A 21821-nucleotide genomic window follows, 5' to 3' on the forward strand; every position below is an offset into this window, starting at 1 on the left:
ACTGATGAGAGGATGAAGTTCCTTGCTTCTTGCCAGGAGGTCAATGTCTCAGAAGGTAGAGACATATTTTTTTTGACAGTCCAGTGAAAAAGAATGTCCTTATTGTCAACAATATCTAGCATTGCTATGGTTGACCTCTTTTAAAATAAAATACCCCCTTAACCTTTGCATGTCCATTTTATTCTATAGTTTTCAGAATGATCTTGATAAATTGTCATTTCATTGCCCCGTACCCAACAACCTTGTGAAAGAGATAAGAATTAACACATTAACATTTTCTTGGGGGAGAGGGGGCTGTGTTCAATAATTAAACCTGGACAGTTAAATGACATTTCTGTGTAAGATGTTAAAATGAAGTGCTATCACTGATTCCTGGCCTCTGCTAAGATTCTTAAGAAAACGGTAATATCAGGGTCATGGGCTCAAGCGTCATGTTCTCGTTGATTAGATTTGTAGAACTCCCTCCTCTTTTGGGGTCTGTTCTCTGAGTGAACTACCAAGTACTTTCGGTAAGTGGTGGAAAAAGTCCATTTATCTTCAAGTAGAATAGCAGGCACTGAATCACACTGATGTGCCTATTAAACATCTATTTCAGGGATGGTTAGTTTAGTAGGTTATGTTTTGGCTTCCCAGACTGTAGATTATGAGGCTTTCATATGTTGTGAAGACATCATTTGTCAACTTTGGTCCAGGGTGGTGTGAGTGTCAAGGATGACTTCCAGGCATGAGCTCTGGATGGATGATGAGGCTATTCACTGAGATGGGAAGAGGGGCAGGTTTCAGGGTGGGAGGTGGTGATCATGAGTTAATTTTGTACATGTTGGAACAGAGATGCTAGGCTGGCAACTGAATAGGGATGTCTGGTATGTCCAGAGCCTGGAAGAAATGTCAAGGCTGGAGTTAAAGATCTGAGTTGTGGGGTCAGTAGGTGGTATGGTGGTTAAGGTGTTGGACCCCTACATGGCTGACTATGGTTTGAGACCCAGACCTGGATGCTTGCTTTCTCACTTTCTCTCTCTCTCTAATGGGTGCACATGACCTATAGTAAATTAAAAAATAATAGTAATAATAATAAATAATGATTATTTTTAAAAAGATTTAAGTTGTATCTACGTATACAATAGATACATTTGGGTGTACTGTTGCAATGTGGTTGGGTGTGGGGAATTTTTAGTAGTGGAGAAAGATCTTAAACTCACCCCCTTTCACTAAACTCATCTATTCACAAATGTGTCATTCTGTTTGCATAACATTGGGTTAAAATCAGTTCACTACCAAATATAACAATTTTGCCAAATTAGGATCTGTATTATACTCAAACTCTCTTGATTATCCTCATCTAGGTATTCTCAGATCTTGTTTTGCAAAACATTGCAATTAATCATAGTACTAGTGAGAACGTGCTTCTATTTTTGAGCCATTTAAATCTGTTAACTACTAATGGGAAACATCCTTGATTTTATTGCAAATCTTAAATGTAGCTATAATATTCTCAAAATAAGTCACTTACCCTTTCTTTGTGTAGGCTAAAATTGAGAACAAATAGCTAAATCTAATGAGAAAAGTCTTGGTTATTCAAAACTGTTATGGATCACCAATATAAACAATCAAAATCGTGATAAAGTATACAAATATAAAATACTTCATTTATAATACCTCTCATATTCATTATGTGGGTGTTAGCAAATGACTAGACCCTGATATTTGCTGTAGAATGATACATTGTTTTATATTATTGGCACTTCCTTGTTTCATTAACACAGCAATTCAAAAGATTATTTCTTCCCCATTCTGGAGTTAGTTCACACCACCAAATGCCATGTGTCAACAGAAAGCATCCTGGATCCTGAAACCTCAATGCTTCAGGGCAATAATAGTTGTGTGTGTTTGGTTTGCTATGTTGCTGTCAACATTTGTCATAGTTTACTGGCAGCACAGCTGAAGAAGGAAGCATTGGTACAGGGACTGATTAGTTACTTCTCTGAAGATTTTTGCCATTGCTAAGTCCCCAAATATAAAACAACACAGTAAAAGAGAAAGCTCACTGGACAGTTTGAGAGTGAAAAGTGCTGGGGCCAGCAGGTGGCATAGTTGTTAAGGCAGTAGATTCCAACATGGCTGACCATAGTTTGGTTCTGGCTCTGGTGGCTTGAAACTCACATTGGACACGTGAACATTCATGCCCAAAATCATAAGAAGAGAATGTAGTAGAAGGGATTGTGGCATGGCCATCCCTGTAGAATGTGATTTCTCATTTTCTCTCTCTCTCTCTGTCTTTCTCTATCTCTCCAGCAAGCACATGTACTGTATAGCAAAAATCTCTTCTTAAAAAAAAAAAAAGCTAAACTAAAAAGTGCCGTAATTACATTCAGTGCTCACATTTCTTTCCAACAATTATCAACCATGAGAAGGTCATTTTATTACACATTCCCTGCAGGGGATCTTTTGGATTAAAATAAGCATCTATTTAGGTTGGTTTTGTGGGTTATATAGTCTGCTCCTTTGTGACAGTAATTAAGGTGATTGATTTGGGGGTCTCTGGATATAATAGAGTGAAGGCAACATATTGTCCTAGTTATTGGATCTTTTAATTAATAATACACAGAGGAGAATCAAAGTCAAAGGGAGATAGGATTATTAAATGAAATAAACAGTTAATGGTTTGTACTTTATGGTTTAAGCATCTTTACAACTAGGAGATTTGTCTAGAAGCATGTTCTACATTTTTTTTTTTTTGAGATGATTTTTTGCTACAGGGTGCGTGTGCTCACCAGACGGACAGAGACAGAGAAACAGAGAGAGACAGAGAGACATAAAGTGAAAAATCACCCCCCAGGGGGGATGGCCATGCTGCAATCCCTTCTCTTCCTCCATTCTCCTCTCGGGATCTTGGGCATGCATGCACACGTGCCTGGCATGAGTTTTAAGCCACCGGGTCCGGGACGCGAATCATGGTCGACTACGCAGGAGTCCAGAGACATAGCAATTACGCTAACTGCTGGTCCCAATGTTCTACATTCTTTAGGTCCTCTGAACTTCATTCTGTATTTCAGGTAATCTGCAACATTGCTTGTGTTCCAAGAGTGAGAAGGTGCTGGGCTCCAGGGATATGGGAGCCAGAGTCATCATTCAGTCTTTTGCAGAAGAGCAGAGCCAGGTCCAGTTGAAGGGAGTGCAGTTCCGAGACTTGGGGCAGGCCTACCAAAAGCATCTGAGCTCACTAACTCTGGTGGGAGCTATGAAAGGTAAGGGGGGGCCAGACCTATGACTTCACATTTTTTTTTCTTCTCCTGTGTTCAAGGCACTATATTTGATAAACCATGAGGAGTCATATGTGGGATTTGAGGAATTCAGAGTTGGATAATTGTTTATATTTTACATCACTGGTTCTCAAACATTAGTATGCCTAAAGAAATCACTTGGAGAGCTTATTAAGATTTGACTTTGTCCTGACAAATGCTGGCCTAAGGTGGGACTAGGGGTCTGAGTTTTAAACATAGAAACCTTATGATTCTGGAACAAGAAGTCCATGGAATATACTCTGAGGGACGTCACTGTAAGCTCAGTACAGTGGTGTGAACCACACAATCCCATGTTATGAATCCTGCCTCTGCTGTTCACTAGCTTTGTGACTGCAGACAAACCGAAATCAAATAGGGGCAAATAATCAACTGAACTATGGGAGTTCAAGCACAGCAGAGAGTACTTTTTGTGAAGGTGCCCTAACTCAGAGAACTCTTCCGCCTAAACAAACGGGAGAATGGGCTGGGACCCAGGTGCTTTTCCTGGGAACATGGCATAGACAGATGTGCAGATTTTGGCCAGAGCTGAAGATTCAGGAAGGGCTCAGAAAACTTCAAGCCCAGGTGAGAACAGCTAGGTGAAAAACAAGACCAGGATGGGAAAAAAGAACAGGACTACATGAAACGATAATGGCTCGGACACCGAAGCAGAGAGATGTTGTAGCACTCAGGCCTAAAACCCAACGCCAATAGCTGCAGTAGGGAGAATCACAGCATGTGGGAAGGCGCTCAGCAGTGCAGACAGCAGCTCCATTTCTGCATGGTCCTTCCCATCCCTCAACACTTCCAGCACTTTGGCTTTGTTTAAAGGGGTGGCACTCTGGGGATGTCAGAGGTTGGTGCACGACAAAGGATACCAGGGCATACTTTGTTGTGCAGGAGGGCCAGAGGAGCTGCGAGGAGGATTTCAACAGGTCAAGACAAAGTAATCTCTGAGGTCACTGGGGGCAGAAGCTTAGTAAAAAAAACCTAACATTTGTGTCATCTCAAATCATTTATTGAATGTCTATGTATCCTAACTTCCTAAATCTCTTCACATGTATTTATATTTATTTAGGGGATGGCTCCTAACATGGCCCCTTCCATAGTACATTGGGCCGATTAGCATCTTTGTGCTCTTCTCTCTGGTTCTTTTTTCTCCTGCTGCTTATAATGTTGAATGTTTGTCATGGGGGCCAGCTCCAATAAAAAAGGTAGCAGTCCTATACAAGTTATGAACCAAATTTAATCAAAACCCTCCCTTGCTCAAAATTTACTTAATCTACTTCCCCACCTCTGCATGGGCTGGAGTAGCTGCATTTTTATCTATTAAAAAACAAAACAAAACAAAAACAGAACATTGGATTTTGTTTGAAAACGGGTTTAGTACTTTAAACAAGTTTTTTTAAAAAAATACAATCAGTTAATATATCATTCTCTGTTAAGTCTCTTTCAAAATGCAAATATGTTTCCTGAGAGAAGATGACATGTTAACCCAGAGGTTAGAAATTTCTGGCATGTTTGCCAAAGGATATTTCACTATTTCATACCCCAAAGATCCTCATGCCCTGAGTTTTCAATTGTCCCCAGTCTATAGCCTTAGAGGGTACTGGGCTCTTTTGACATTACTTTAAAAGATTTTCTAATCCCTAAACTCCCATAACAGCTATATAAACTCATTAGTGCTACTTGATTGCTGGAATGGGCAGGCATATTCTGATGGAGTGACACTGTGGTGGAAATTCAGACTCAGAAAAAGTGTGTAGCAAGCAGAATTTTCTACAGAGGGAATTATAATTGGATTAATTTATTGGGGTAGAGCCTTGATGAGTACAACGAGGTACCTGGCAGTAGGGGAGCTGAGATTTAGGGAATGTGGAGGCACAATAGCTTTGGTAATATTTTAGTGAGGATTTTCGGCATAGTTGCAATTTTTATTTTATTTATTTATTTAATTTAATTTAGGGTGTGTGAGCTAACCAAAGAGAGACAGAAAGAGAAAGAAAGAAAGAGAGAAGTAACACCCCACCCCCCCAACAATCCCTTCTCCTCCATTTTCCTCTCGGGATTTTGAGTATGCATGCATACATGCCTGGTGTAGATTTCAAGCTGCTGGATCCAAGACTCAGTGAGGCATGTGGAATCCAGCTGCCTTAACCATCATGCCATCTGCTGCCTCTAGATAGTCCCAGTTTATTTTTTAAATTTTTTTTTAGGTTTTTGCTGTAGGGTGTGTGTGCTCATCATAGAGAGATAGAGATAAGGGAGAGGGAAGATGAGAAATCACCCCCAAGGGATATGGCTATGTTGCATTTCCTTTTTCTCTATTCTCCTGTCAGGATTTTGAGCATGCATGTACATGTGCCCAGCATAATTTTCAAGCTGCTAGGTCTGAAACTTGAACCACAATCAGCTATGTGGACATTCAGCACCTCAACCACCATGCCACCTGCTGGGCCTGGCAGTTCCAATTTTAAAAGTGAATTTATTCTATAAATCAAAGTAAATTTTCCAGCATACAAAATATTTGGTATCTATATTATATCTCTCTTACTACTCAGAAATAATACAAAACACCCTTGTCAGGGCTTATAACTTAATTATTCAAATGATAAGTTTTTATTATTTTAATGTCAGTTTTCTCCCTCAATCTGAAGAGTTTACTTGATTTTGTTCATCTTTTTATCTCTAGCATAAAGTCCAATTCCTAAAACAAATAGTTGAGATAATCTGTATGTATTTATTTATTGATAAACCATGGACATGTAATCTGTTTTGGGGTCATAGACTATGCTTATTGAGTCAGTGTAATGATTTTCCCAAATGTCCTTTTAATATAGTAAAGGATTCTTCTACTTTAGCTTCATGAGCCTACCACATTTAGATGTGAGAGACATGATCCCCCATTTAATTTTCAGCTTTGCTTACAATTTGGAATAAGAATCCCTAGCTATCCTGAATCAAAAATATTATTGCCTGGCAAGTTATAAACATTAATATAAATATATCATAATACATGGCTATAAATATCACAGCTCAAGAAATACTGACTACAGTTTTCAAAGATCAAGACTGGGATATAAGCAGTTCTCCATACATTGTCCTAACTTCTTGTCTGCCATATTGAAATGCGAGTTGATACCAATGACAGTGGCCAGGTAGAAATCTGGATAGCGGAACCAGCAGTTGGCATAATGGCTATGTCACTGGACTGCCATGTAGTTGACTGCGGTTCACGTCCTGGACCTGGTGGCTTAAACTCAAGCTGGGCGTGTGTGCGTGCATGCCCAACATCCCAAGAGGAGAATGGAAGAGAAGGGATTGTGGTATGGCCATCCCCCCTGGGGGGTGAGTTTTGCTTTTTGTCTCTCTGTCTCTCTCTGTCTTTCTGGCGAGTGCATGTGCCCTATAGCAAACCCCCCCCCCAAAAAAAAAAGAAAGAAAAAAAGGAAAAAAAGAAAGAATTATCTTTCTGCTTCATATTACTTCTACAAAGTAGAAGCATAATACATAGAAATAATCAAAGGTAGTCAGGCATAAAGGACAACATACCAGTATGAATTAAAACTAGAAAGAACAGACTTCAGAATAGATGCACATGGACTCAGGAGGCCGAAGTTAGCAGAGACTTTAAAGAACTAATGTTTACTCCAAAAAGAAAAGAAAAAAAAAAAAAAAAGAAGATTGAGAGTTGTGATAACTGGAAATTTTAGAGTTGGAAAAATAATTAAGAATGTTGGACTTAACAAGGAATTAAAGACCATTAAAGAAGTATTTAATAAATTAGAAGATCAGAAAAAAATAATCAAAATGAAGCAATCAGATTTACAACCTATAGCAAACCACCCCCCCCCCAAAAAAAAAAAGAAAGAAAAAAAGGAAAAAAAGAAAGAAATCTGGATAGCCTTGTGGAATTTTTTGTGACTTTGTACTTGTGTTTATTTGTGATTTGACCATATTTTCTCTTTCTCGGATAGTTTTCTAACACTTAATCCTTAGAGTTCACCCTGTTTATATTTGATTGTTGTTTATTTATTCATTTTCTATATCAGAGGAAGAGAAAGAGAGAAAGAAGGGACCTCTAACAGGGTGTCTATGTCACAGTCCACCACTAGCCTCTGCCAGCCTGAATCATTGGTTTATCAGGTGTGTGCCTGACATGTGAAGTGAGGCCTCAGGATACAAACCCAGGACCTTCTCATATGGGTCCAGCATTGCAGAGCATTGTGTTACAACTGTGCCGCTGGCTAGTCCCTCATCCTATGTACTTTTGAGGCCCATTAGTGTGAGTTGCCCATTTTCTTGATTTGATTTCTATTTCCAACTCCTTATTGCCTAAGTTTTGATATTGTGCAGGAGAATGGTTTTAGCTATGGAGAGGGTGGAATTGTGGAAGTCTTTGAAAACCATTTCTAATTTTTGTTTTACTCTTTCTTATTCAGGTTCTTACGTACAGGACTGCACAGTGTGGAACTCCTTTAGTAGAGGCCTCAGCATGTGTAGGACCTTAGGCCTGAAGGTGGACAGTAATGTGTTCTATAATATTTTAGGCCATGCACTTCTGGTAGGTAAGTGAAATAAACTTGTTTAATTTTTACATTTTTTTAATAAGACATACAGTTTTTCACAAGGAATCCTCCCAATATTTTGATTTCCAATTTATAAAAACTCTTGCCTTTTCATTGTTAGAATTAGAGCATGGTAAAAATTCTAAATTTGAATTTAGTCACCATTGATTATCTTATTAAACCTTCTCAATAGGAAACATCTTTTAAAGATTCAATTTAGCTTAATAAACACCTAAACAAAAGGTTTTTACAGTTTACTGCCAGCAATTTTTCACATTAATGTATATTTCACACAAATATGTCTGTATAGTTTCACATATCATCAAACTTCAATATTGGCCAATAATTTACAAATCTTGAATTTAGTTAACAGCTCCTTTGATTTTCTGAAGTCCATGTTTTGTAATTTTCTAACTGGTCACTTGTATACATTTTTTTCTCCTAAAGTTTATTCTTTCAAAACTCAACGTTATTCTTAAAAATATTATTTCACAACATATCATCCCTCTTTTTAGAACCTTCCAAGAGTTCCTTATTGTACTTAGAATACTTTTCACATGGCTTAAAAGATCCATTTGGTGATTTTTGTCCCCTTTCATTTCCAATTTTATTTTATTTCATGATTTCTTACTTACATTTAATTCTGTATATCTTTATGGCATACAATATGGTTATTAAAGTATGCATGCAGTGTGTGATAATCAAGGATATTGCCATATATGTTGTTTTACACAAAGAACCTTATATTCTTGTGTCTGTTAAATGCTTTCTTCCTGAGCCCCTCCCACTTACCTCCCTACTGTCCATGCCTTCCTATACTGTCTGGTGTCTATACTTGTCTCCTCTCTACTATCACATCTTCAAATCTTTTTTTCTTTCTTCTTCTTCTTTTTTTTTTTTTTTAGAGATTTTTGCTATAGCATTCATTTGCTTGCCAGAAAGACAGAAATCACCTCCCAGGGAGATGGTCATGCCACAATCCCTTCTTATTCATTCTCCTCCCTGGATTTTGGGTACACATGCACATACACCCAATATGAATCTCAAGATGCTGGGTCTGCAACTCAATGCATGTTCAACCATGTGGGGGTCCAGCACCTTATCCACTATTGCACCTGCTGGTCCCTTCAAATCTTTCGATTTCTGCCCTAGAGTGCAGATGTTCAATATATATTGAATGGGAGTGTATAGTGTTTATCTTTCATATTCCAAAAAAAGTGAATACAGTAGAAATAATTTCTGGGTTTTTGTAAATTTCCCTTTCTTCATATCACTCGCCTTCCTTGGCATGATCCTTTCCCCTAAACTCCCAATTCAAGTCCCTTGTTGAAACTCCTTAAGTACCAATCAGCACTTCTTTTTATTTTTGCTATAGGGCATGTGCACTCATTGGAGAGAGGGAGAAAGAGAGAGAGAGAGAGCGACAGAGAGAGAGAGAGAGATCAGGGGGATGGCCATGCTGCAGTCCCTTCTCTATTCTCCTCTTGTGATTCTTTTGGCACATATGCACGTGTGCTCCACATGACTTTCAAGCCTCCAGATATGGGACTCAAACTGTGAAGTCGGCTTCCTTAGCCTCCATACCACCTGCTGGCCCAGCACTTTTTTTTTTTTTAATTTAGTTATATTTCTTCTGAGAGAAAGAGAAGGAGAGACAGAGTCAGAGACAGAGAGAGAGAGAGAGAGTAACAGGACCTTCATGTTCTGATCCATCCCCAGACTCAGTCAGACCCATGGGTGCATGTATGCTCAGTGCATTCAGGGAGGTTTCTGGATGTGAACCTGGAACCTTCTCATGTAGGCAGACTAGCCTCACGGAGCATCACATTGTACCACTGCAATACTGTTTCAGGCTAGCCTCACAGAGCATCACATTGTACCACTGCAATACTGTTTACCCCAAGTACTTCTTGATTTAAAACTACATGCCATATTTCTGATCATCTGATTAATGTCTTTTTATCAGTAGATTTTATGAAATCACTGTTTCTTTGGCACTTAATACATTAATAGTACATTGTAGTTCTATTTGTTGAAGGAAATGAACACATAAATGAAAAAGTTCTCTGTATCAGAACAAAAAAGCAGATCAGAAATTTTCATCGAAAGTAATAACTGCATTTGTTAAATAATGTTTTATATTTAAATTAACTCTGTGATATCATCAGTGGGGAAGTAGATGTTTCATTTAGAACAATCTGTTGAGATAAAAGCTAGATTCTGAAGGGGAAACCATTTAGTTAGAAAATATGGGTTATAGAGACTTGCTTTAAAACACTGTCCAACTAAGGCAAAGAACTAAGGACATTTGAGGTGATTAGGCTCAGAAAAATCTTTTGACTAGAAAAAGACAGCCACAAGGAAGTCAAACTAGCAGATGCAGCATTGTCCTTGTTTATTCTTACTTTTGTCTGTGCAAGGATAAAAGTAAAAGCTTGTGAAGAAATTCAGGAATATAACCTAATTATATATTTTTTTTACAGAAAAAAAATAATATGGAATAGGGGTTAGTTAGGTAAGGCAGAAAACCTAGAAGAGGAATTTAGCCTTGGGACCAGCAGTTAGCATAATGGCTATGTCGCTGGACTCCCACGTAGTCGACCGTGGTTTGCGACCAAAACTCGGTGGCTTTAAACTCACGCCAGGCGCATGTGTGTACGTGCCCAAGATCCCAAGAGGAGAATGGAGGAGAACGGATTGCGGCATGGCCATCTCCCCTGGGGGGTGATTTCTCGTTTTCTGTCTCTCTGTCTGTCTGGCGAGCGCACGCGCCCTATAGTGAAAACCTCTCAAAAAAAAAAAAAAAAGAGGAATTTAGCCTTAAGTGCTTGGACATTGTGAATTATAGGCTCAGCTCTTGACATCTAATGTATTACAAATGAGGGAATTAAAATATTTGTTCATTAGAACATGTTTTAGTTTACTCTCTATTTCTTAATAAATGAATACTTAGTCTGGGTGAATAATGAAGAGTAGAGGTTTATTCAGCTTATGGTTTTTGAGGTTTAAAGTCAAGGGACTGCATCTGGTGAGGATCTTGTTGTGGGAACTCTGCAGAATTCTGAGCTGGTGCAGAGCCTCACATGGTGAGACAGAATGAAAGCGGGCATGTCTGGGTCACAGCTCTGTCTCACTCCCTCTCTTTATAAACCCTCTGTCTCACTCGCTCTCTTTATAAACCCACTGTGATTCAGCCATTGGATCCCACCTGATGACCTCATCTAATCCCTATTACCACCCAAAGACCCTGCCTTTCAATACTATAATCAGATTTAGCCCTCTCCCTCTCAACACTGTTAAAATGGCTCGCCAGATTTCAGTACATGAATTTTGAGGGGAACACATTCAAACCATAGCAGTGCAGTATAGATAAAGTCCTCGATCTCATGTATAACAAGTTTGCAGACCCCAAACCAAGATATGACAGAGAAGTCCAGAAACCTAAAGACCTTGCAAGAGGAGTCTGTGGTCTGTTCCTTATGACATTTCTGATGCAGTCCTCTCTCTCTATCTCTCTATGTTCCATGCCCAGTGCCTGCCACTTTGTTCTCTTCTATTCCAGTCTCAGTGGTTTGGGTGTACTATCCAGTCTGTTCTTCCAAGACATTACAGATTTTCCAGGGGAAGTGGGGAGCATGTAGAGAGCTCCTGGCCAATTCGAACAGTCAGAGATGGACTAAAGCTGACACAGGATGTGTAGCACTGGACCTGGAGTTACTTAGACTCCTTCTAAGAAGTAAAATGGATCTATTTCTCTTTCTTTTATTCAAACTTCTGATCTATGATACTCTTGCACTAAAAAGTCCACATAATCTGTATTTCTTTGTCTGGCTCATGGATAAAAACAAAATCAGAACAACCCAGACCCAAAAGAAGTCGCGTTGCAGTGTTCCTTGTTTTTGTGAGCAGCATAAAATGTGCTGAAGCAACTTGATCTTTTTGTTCTCAGGGACATACACGGAGATAAGAAATATCACTTGGGAGGTTATTACTGGAAGAGAAAACGGTAAATATGTACATTGATGTTAAATCCTTTATAGTCTATTTAAAGTTGTCATATACTTTATAGATATGCTTGATGGTATAATGCTAGATGTATTAAATTTACTGAGTATATGTGGGGTCTTCAAAAAGTTCATGGGAAGTGCATATTATGGAAACCTTATGCATGGATGTAAAAATTTTGTTGCATCAAAGTAAACTCATACTTTAGTTTCATTTTCCACACTTTTGATGTCCCCTCATACTAATTGTATACACATACACACACACACACACACACGTATATATATGTATATATGTGTGTGTATATATATACATATACACACATGTATGTGTATATATATATATATATATATATATACATATAAAATGCATATGTGAACTCTGATGTGGTATTAGTAGAATCAAGAGTGTTGAACTGTATAAATTTTAATTATGTTTGTGAATCCACTGGTTTGATTTATCTTTTTTTAAATTAGACTGGTCAGAACAGGGGAATCTAATAAGGAACAATGTGATCATCGGTGTGTCTGGTGCCGAGGGGCTCTCCAGTCCTGAAATGCTGACACCATCTGGTATCTATATCCGCAGTCCCACCAATGTTCTGGAGGTAAGATCTTCAGCTTCACCAGGAAGGTCAGAATGAGAGGGCATAAAGTTCATTCCCAAAGTCTGTTAAAGTGGCTCTATCAGTAATATGATTTGGAATGTTTACTTGGTGCACATTTATATCAAGAAAGCAATTTATGATTTTGAATTCGCTTAGGATAAATGTACTCATTTTTCTCAGAATTCCTATAAATGTTCTATGAAGCAATATCTATATGAAACCAAACAAGTAGATGTTGATCATTTTCTGGTCATTTAAAGAATGCAAACTTAAAGTATCTCCCTGAATTATCCACTGTGGGTGCTTATTTTTGTCTCTCTTGACTAAAACACCAATCACTTATTATACCTTCACTATCTTATTATGTTTATGTGGCCATAGTGTTGCACTTTAAGAGTGTTCAAAACTGAGTTGTGAGGTGTATGCAGTCATGTCAGATTCCAGGAATATTAAGTACACTTTGACAACCTTGCTTTGTTTGTTTGTTTATTTGTTTGTTTGTTTTTTATCCCATAATGTAGTACAACTTAACACTACTTTCTCTTGGTAGATTTCTGTCCAAATACTTATATAATTACTTTTTCTGAGTACAGCTTAACTATAGATCTGTAAGTGAAATTGCATCAGCGCAGTGAAAAGCTATTTAGCTTCCTTTTTTCCTATTGTTTTATTCCATGCACCATCTACGGAAGAAGTTAAGGACCTTACTCTTCCAGGACACTCTTCTGAGCATCTACTGTGTCATGACAATTATGCCAAATTTCGGAGGAGCTTAGAGAATGAGCTTTTTTCTTGCTGATCATCTGTTTTTAATTACCTTCAGCTGAGTAACCCCTAATAAAAGTCATAGTTATCTCTTCAACCCTCCTTAGACTCTTAATTACGTTTGTTCCAAGCACAGCATTTACACACCATTTTAGGTGCCTAATGGGGGCGGCAAATACGCCAGTGAGGAAAGAAGGCAGAACTGCAGGGACTGTAGGAAACCAAACCATAGCCTGAGGACAATGGGAGCTGTATTTAATTTTTCGGTCGCTACAGGGTTTGTCACAAAGCTATGCCAGCAAGCTTTGGGTCCTAAAAAACTGTTTCTGTGAACTTTCTTGGGTAGCATAATCTTGGCTACACTGAAGTGCCCGGAGGAAAGTACGTGCTCAGGATTGCCCAGCTCATCCTCCTGCATGAGGCTGGACTGCCTTTGCCTCGTTGGTTAGCACATTTTTCCTGGACAGGTGTCCTGGCCACTGGCCAGCAGGCAAAAGTAGAGTAGAGTAGAGCTGGCTGTAGGTGCAGAGAACAAGAAGGCCAACTGAAAAGCCAGGGGTTGCCTCAGTCTTTACAAGATATCTCTAGTACAATACCCAGTGAGCAGCAGAAAAATTGAGTCCACACTAGCTGTTTGCTTTCCCTCAGATGCCTTTCATTTCCATTTATTTACCTTCTTCCTCTTCTAGCCACTGCATAAAATTGAGAAAAAATCTAATACATGTAATTTGGGAATAAGGTTTTAGGTTAAACTGGTCACACAGATTCATTAGTTACATTCCTGACATACTCATCTTTGAGGACCTTAATTTCCTGTAATTCTCTTTTCATTTACTTCTTAGGCTTTTTTTTTTTTAAAGAAGAATTATGTGTTTAATTTTATTTATTGTTATTATTATTTTTTTTTTTGCTATGTTGCACATGCACTCACCAGAGAGAGAGAAAGTGAGTGAGCAAGGCAACAGGTCTAGGACTCGAACTGCAGTCGGCCCATGTGGGAGTACAACACTTCAACCACCACACCACCTGCTGGCCTCTACCTAGTTTTTAGCTCCTAGTACAATGTTTGAAACATAGTAGTCACTTGATAAAAATTTTTGACTACAATGAAAGGATGACTGTAAATATAATTCCATATGCAAAGAATGGGAGAAAGAAAGAAGAAAGTAAAAGATTTCAAATTTCCAAAATCATTTGATGACTGAAAAATAAAAATTTTTATGTGTGGCAACATTTAGATCCTATTGGACTCTTCTGTCAGTATTGGAATTACTCAGTCTAGTCCAATTTTCCAGCTGTGCCAGTAGCTCTCTGTTATGTTGATTTTTGGTATTCTATTGTCTAGAATGTGCAGTTACTAAAAACATAGGTGGAAATGTGGAAAAGCCTAAAGGTTTTGAGGCTCTCTTGACCCATTAGGGCCAAGGAAGGTCATTTCAGCCATTGAGCAAGTGGTAAGTTAGCATTTCTTTTAGCGTGACTTGTGTGAATAACACACAAAGTTCTTTGAAGAATGTATTTTAGAGCTATGCCTTTTTTCCAAAGGAATAATTAGGAACTACAACACAGTTTGTGTGTGAGTGTGTGTGTGCGTGCGTGTGTGTGTGTGAAACAGAAAGAGTTGTGGCAGGAAAGCCTACTCTCCTCTGGCTTGTTCTGGTTTCTGAGGTACTGTTTCACAGGATGTGGCTTTTATGTCCGGCTCTATGACTGGTTCAGGGTTGGATTCCCCTAAGGGAATGGACTCAAGCCTTGTATCCCACTACATTACTGTGACTAATTAGTATTCTTCTTTGTTGTTATTTTAAACTTTTAAAAAATTTGCTTCCTTTGAGTGAGAGAGAGGCACCCCCAACAGGGCCTTGATGCCACAGTCTCTCTGCAGCTTTAGCCAGCCTAGGATCACGGTCATGCATACACCCAGAGTACTCAGGTCTTCCAGTGTGAACCTGGAACTGTCCCGTGTCAGTCCGCCTTGCAGCCTGTCACGTTTCACCACTGTGCAACTGTCCATCCCCAATGTTTTAAACTTCTAATTTTGAAATAATTGCAGACTTGCAGGAAGTTGCAAAAGTATAACAGACTGAGTTTCCTCCAACGATAACATAACCATAATCATAGTTGTGAAACTATTTATATCAAAACCAAGTCTTTTTGATACTGTTATAGCACTGTAAACTAAGCAAATTCCTTCATTTAAACTTGAATAAAGTGGGCTAATCCATATGTTTGGGCAACCAACTATGCTTTTTCTTTCCACATACATACATCAATCTGACCTTGAAATCTCTGACCTGGCAGGCAAGCAGAAAAAGAGATCAAATGATTTGTGCAATGGATAGTGGTCTTATATCACTCCCAAGTGGCCCTGACCTAGAGCCTAGGACCAGACTCTCAGACACAGTACCAGGGATTCACCTTGCCTTCCTCACCTTTACAGTTCACTCAGCCTAGATCATGTGTGGTACAAAAGAATTTTGTGTGTGATATTCCTTTTTGGTTTTTATAGGCAAAAATGAGCTGTCTTTTTTGCACATATTGCTGCTGAGCTATGTCCAGGGCAGTCCCTCTGAGAAGCAATACCTGAGCTTTATGCTTTTCTGCCAGTGAGAACTTGTGTGTAATATCCCATTTGAGTCCCCAGGGGCCTTGTAGTATTCTTTTTGTACACTTCTTAGATAGGCCTTTGCTGGTCTTTCCAAAAACAAATTGATGGTGGTTCTTCCATGCATCACCAAATAGCTTCTTAGAGCACTCCCTGTCCAGGCACTCTTCGTTGGACAACTCCAACATCTGAATCTCCGACTCCTTTCCCTGAGGTTCCCTATAATCTTTCCAGAGGTTCTGCCTTTCCAGAAGATGTAAATTTTATGAACCTATTTCCATTCTTTCTGGCTAGAATGTTGCTCTTAAAAAAAAAAAAAAAGTCCCAGGGAATGTTCACTTCCAGAGCTTCAGAGCACCCCATGTTTATGTAAGTATTGGAAATTTCCTATGATCAGGCTCCCATTTGGGATAGTCTGTGAAAAAACCCTGAAGAAGAGCTCTTTGGAGACACCCATTTAATTTGAGGGGAATTTGTTCTGGTTTGTGAATCAATTTTGTAAGGAATTCTGTGTTTAAAGGCCTAGCCTCAGTTCTCTACCTCTCCCTACTCAATAGGTAATGCATATTTAAGAGCTGCCTCAAGGGTTAACTCTCTTTTTTTTCTAGTGACTATAGAGGCATACCTCAAGGAGCTGGCTTACTTGGGCAGTTAATTTCTCTCTGGAATTTCTCTTGCTTGAATGTCCATAATATATTGACTTCCGCAAAGAATTGATTTCCACACAAAATTCCCTGCTTGCCTTAAACCCTTACCCGCAAGCCGCCGGCTGCCTGCATAAATATGTGGTTTTTCCTCACGACTCATGTGTAGCATACACAATTGGAATCGAGAGTAAAAAGAGCTGGGAAGCAATATGACCCAAATGTTCAAGTGCTTGTTTTGTAAGAAAAGTGAGCCTTATTGACTAACAGAGGACCAAAGTTGCAGTCCTCTCCCTGGCTATAAGTGTCCTTGCAAAGTATTTGTATGTGCTCACCCAGATGCTCCAGAAATGCTAATGGCAAGAGAGCAGATGATTGAACAAATCCATTCATTCACTGGAAAAACATGCTTTCTAAGCTCCTGTGCTAGCAAAGGTAATGAATAAGGATGCAGCCCCTGGAATGTATTTTTGCATTAGATTCGTTTCCCTCCTTGTAGAGTCCTGGTAATAAACTAGTGTTTCATTGGTAGTGAAATATAGGTATGTGTCCAGGTGAGATTGTCCTCTGAGCCTTTAGTACATATCTCTCATTATTGGTATATTTGCATAGAAGGTGAATGTTTAAGAAGTCCTATTCCCTAACTCAGTTCTTATATACCCATGACCTCATGTAGCTCACTGGTGTAGTAGAGACACAGCCACTCTGTGTGCATTATCCAGGAAGTGGAGCTTCACATGTACTGTTCGGGCAAAGCTTAATCAGTCGTGTTATCATGACTGTGAGCAAAGCTATTGTATTCTTGTGTGTATCTATGAGGGCTAAAGAATTGAATGGGATAATTGTATTTGCCAACTCAGAAACGATGATTGTTCCTGAGGTTAAGGATCATGAGCACATATCATATTTCTAGTGCAAGGTAAGAATTGAGATTAATGCTAATAAAGTGCTTTTGGGGAATGTCTAGTGCCAGATTTGATTGTTTTAAAAGATGTAAACATCCTAGTAAAGACCACTAAAGCACTATTACTGTAATTAACTGGGTTTTCCTATTTATGTTGGTCTTTCCATCAAAATTTGGAAATGTGATACGGAACAATGGGTATGGGTTATTTTGATATACATGACTCCAGTGTAGACTATAGATCATGGTTTCTCAACTATGACACTATTAACATTTTGGGACACATTATTATTATTGTGGGGGCTGTCCTCTGTGTAGTACCATCCTTGATCTCTACCCACTGAATACCAGTAGCATTCTTTCATCCTTCAAGTTGTGACAATCAAAAATGTCTTCACATGGGTCAGTAGGTGGCATGGTAGTTAAAGGCACTGGACTCTCACATGGCTCACTGTGGTTCAAGTCTTGGACTTACTTGGTGGCTTGTTTTTTCACTTTCTCTTTTTCTCTTTCTCACTCTGCCCCTCTCTGTCAAATTAAAATATATACATACATATGTACATACATAAAGTTAAAAAAGGTAATTCTTTAAAGAAAATGTCTTCAGAGATTTCCAATGTTTCCTGGGGAACAAAATGATCATAGGTTGACAACAATTAATTTAGATGATACTACCCCAAGATAATTCATGTCCTAGAGATGGTCCTGATTCCTTGAAATGAAGTTAGCAGCAAGTCTCTTCTTCTCTATTCATCTCTCAGGATTCTGGACACACACACATACACACCTTCATGGTATGTTTTTTAAGTCTTTAGGTTCAGGACTTGAACTACAGAGTCAGCCAAGTGGGATCCAGCACCTTAACCACCACACCACTTGCTGGCCCACTTCACCTGTGTTTACAGCCAATCCCCATCACTTGCATTACTGCCTGAACTCCACCTCCTGTCAGATCAGCAGTGGCATTAGTTGACACAGGAGTGTGAAACCTATTTTTGTATAATTATTTCATTGTGTATTGTAATATAACAATGGAAATAAAGTGCACAATAAATGTAATGTGCTTGAATAATCCTCATCCTTCTACACTGGTCCATGGAAATAGTCTCTTACATGTATTGGTTCCTAGTGCCAAAATGGTTGGGGACTGTTGCTATAGACAGTCTATTTTCTACTTTACCTTAGAATATATTAAGTGGTGAATATGTTGTAGGTACTTCACTGAATTTATAAAGATAATCTCATTGTGTTCAGTTTAATCATAATTAAATCCCAAATTCATATGGTCCAATGGAGAATTTAGATTTTATATGAACATGTTAAAATATTAAATTATTGGGACCAGCAGTTGGTTTAATGGGTATGTTGCTGGACTCCCATGAGACAACCATGGTTCGAGTCTCAGACCTGGTGGCTTAAACTCATGCTGTGTGAGTGTCCAAGACCCCCAGAGGAGAATAGAGGAGAAGGGATTGTGGTGTGGCCATCCCCCCACGGGGGGGGGGGGATGATTTCTCACTTTCTGTCTCTCTGTCTCTCTCTGTCTTTCTGGTGAGTGCACATGCCCTATAGAAAAACCTCTCCAAAAATATCACAGTAAATTATTTAGATATTCCTATCAAGAAATATTATGGTAATTTAATTATTTCATCAGGGCAAGGGTATATTAAGGAGAATTTGAGTTACGAGTTATTTTGAACTCAGCCACTGTGTCTTAGAACTAAGACATGACTGGTCTAATCTTGTGGCCTTTAGTCCATAACCAAATGACTGATTTGTTCAAAGGATCAGAGAGCACTTTGTGTAGTTCTGGCTTTGAGGTATACCTTTGCCTTAGAGAGTCACTATATATCCTTGCATATAGCAAAGAGAAAAGGCTTAGCTCAGATGTCACAAGTAACCTTCTCACTGAAGAAGCTTAAAAGGGTGCCTTAACGAAAGATATCAGTTATTAAGATGGGCAAATTATAGTCTAGTTTATCTGCCTGGAAGAAGAGGAACAAGAGCATTTTTTGATCCTGAGGAAGGAAAAAATAACAAGTAACTGAATAAAAGTTTCAATTACCTTGGTAGGAACTGAATATAAAAGCATCTGGAGTACAAACAAGAATCTTTCAGAAACTGTGCCATCCATGAGATAATTATTGTTTTCGCAATTCTTACTTTGTTTAGGGGAACAGAGTGTGCATGGCTGCTTATGGCTACTTCTTCCATCTTGTGACCAGCCAGACATCAAAGGCTCCACTTCTTTCTTTCACACAGAACATGGCACATTCTTGTACAAGGTAATTTTGGAGAAAATCATCTGCATGCGGGGTATAAGGCTTATGATGTAGCATTTTTCTGCAGAATAATTACAAAGTAGATATGACTTTTCAAATTCATTTGAGATTTGGAGGTGCTCCTCTGGATTTTTTAAAACTTCTTTACTGAGGTATGATCGACATACAAAAATCTATACATATTGAATGTATACAACTTGGTAAATTTGGTGGTAAGTGTGCACCTATGAAACTATTACCATGGTCTATGCCACAGATATATTTATTATCTCTAAAAGTTTGCTTCCTTCCTTACCGATTTTATTTATTATTGTTTCTATTATGACAAGAACACTTGACGTAAGATAAAATTCTTAGCTGAATATTGAGTATGCAGTATTGTTAACTATAGGCACCATGCTGTCCAGTAGATCTTTAGGACTGATTCATCTTGCAGAACTGAAACGTTGTACCCTTTTACTAATAATTCCTCGTTCTCCTCCTCCCCTGCCTTTGACAGCCACCATCCTACTTTATGCTTTTATGAGTTTGCATACGTTAGATTTCTTGTGTAAGTGGTACCACGTAGTGTTGTTCTATATCTCAACACCTCATCTAGCGTAATGTCCTCCAGGCTCACCCACATTACCATAGACAGCAGGCCTTCTTTCTTTTTGAAGGCTGATATTACATTGTTAATATTTTCCCCATCTATTCTTCTGTCAGTGGACATTTGGCTGCCTCCATGTTTCAGCCATTATGAATAAACCCTGCAAGCAGTTTGGATCATAAAATTTTCGTGGTAAGAGCAATGAAGGAGTCACTTGAAAACACAGCAGGATAGAGTGTATTTTTTGTGGCCATAGATAATTCCATAGAAAGAACAATTAAACTTCTAAGAGATCAAGAACAATTGGTAATGCAGGGACTCCGGGAGGCTAGTAGGCTTCCAGGAAATGAGTGGAAACGAGACTTGGAGAAAAGTCTCTTTGCTTGTGACTTGCCCACTGTAAGATGAGAAGACTCTTGCTCAGTATCCTTGTTATGTAGCAGGGAGGTCAACTGCTAATTGCAAGGATGTGGGATAATAAGGTGAGATCTGAGAAACGGGGAGAAATGTATGCTTTGAGTCAATCAGGCCCTGACTTAAATCCTGATTCTATTTCTTGTGAATTTTTTAAAATGAGATAGATTCTTATCCTTATTATTGTTATTAGAGAGATTTTTGCTATAGGGCATGTGTGCTTGCCAGAGAGACAGAGAGAGGCAGAGAGAGAGAAAGCAAAAAATCACTCCCCAGTGGAGATGACCATTCTGCAATCCTTTCTCCTTCATTCTTCTCTTGGGATTTTGGGCATGCACACACACACATCCAGTGTGAGTTCCAATCTTCCAGGTCCGGGACTCAAACCATGGTTGGACATGTGGGAGTACAGCACCCTAAACACCAAGCCACTTGCTGCACCTGCTGGCCTCATTATCCCTCATTTGTAAAACGGGGACAAATCTACATAAAACGTTTGGTTTAAAAATTAAAGATGATTTATATAATATGATAAAGAGAACCCCTATAATGTAGTAGGAACTCAACTATTGATAACTATAAATGGTTATGATTATTATGGTAATAATAACACTGCTATGATATAAAAGAATGTAGAATAAGGATTCCAAATAATTTCTAAAGGATATTTAAATGCCAGGTGAGGATGAGATTAGTACTTACGTAATGACATTATCATTAAGACTGTGAAATTTTTACCCAGCCACTCTTGGCAGTCTGGAATGTGAGAGAAGGAAGTATCTAGATTACAACAATGATGGGGGATTTCAGGTTGAAGAACAAAGTTGAAGGGATTTCAGATGCTGGTATTCACTGCCCAAAGAAGGGGTGAATTGAGATGGGTGAGAGAGCAGCAGCAAGTATGATCTGAAGGACTAGACAAAGGTGTCCAGGGAAGGGGATGAACCCAGAGAGGGACTGCCTGGACAGTAGGGGATCATGGCAAACTACATTATGCTGTGATTCAGAAACAGATCCCAGAAGGCAACAGTGTGGAAAGACTGAGAAGTGCACTGTGGAGGGAGGGTTATAGGTCTTACTCATCTTCATCCTCCCTTATTCATTACTATTACTTTTATATTGTCCAGAAAGAAAAGTAGAAAGTAAGAAACATAGAA

The 21821-nt window shown here is 38.8% G+C and overlaps 1 protein-coding gene across 1 annotated transcript in view; it reads left to right on the forward strand.

Annotated features, from left to right (window-relative positions):
• The window catches only part of PKHD1 (PKHD1 ciliary IPT domain containing fibrocystin/polyductin), a 578800-nt gene that overhangs the window by 218026 nt on the left and 338953 nt on the right, over positions 1-21821 (forward strand). The window contains exons 40-45 of the mRNA XM_006170441.3: positions 1-55; positions 3054-3245; positions 7724-7849; positions 11799-11855; positions 12331-12461; positions 19552-19664. The exon at positions 1-55 is cut by the window's left edge and continues 97 nt beyond it. Coding sequence (XP_006170503.1) covers positions 1-55; positions 3054-3245; positions 7724-7849; positions 11799-11855; positions 12331-12461; positions 19552-19664 — 674 coding nt within the window. The remainder of the gene's footprint in view (positions 56-3053; positions 3246-7723; positions 7850-11798; positions 11856-12330; positions 12462-19551; positions 19665-21821) is intronic.

This window comes from Tupaia chinensis, unplaced genomic scaffold (assembly GCF_000334495.1).
Source record: "Tupaia chinensis unplaced genomic scaffold, TupChi_1.0 Scaffold148470_1, whole genome shotgun sequence".
Taxonomy (NCBI): domain Eukaryota; kingdom Metazoa; phylum Chordata; class Mammalia; order Scandentia; family Tupaiidae; genus Tupaia; species Tupaia belangeri.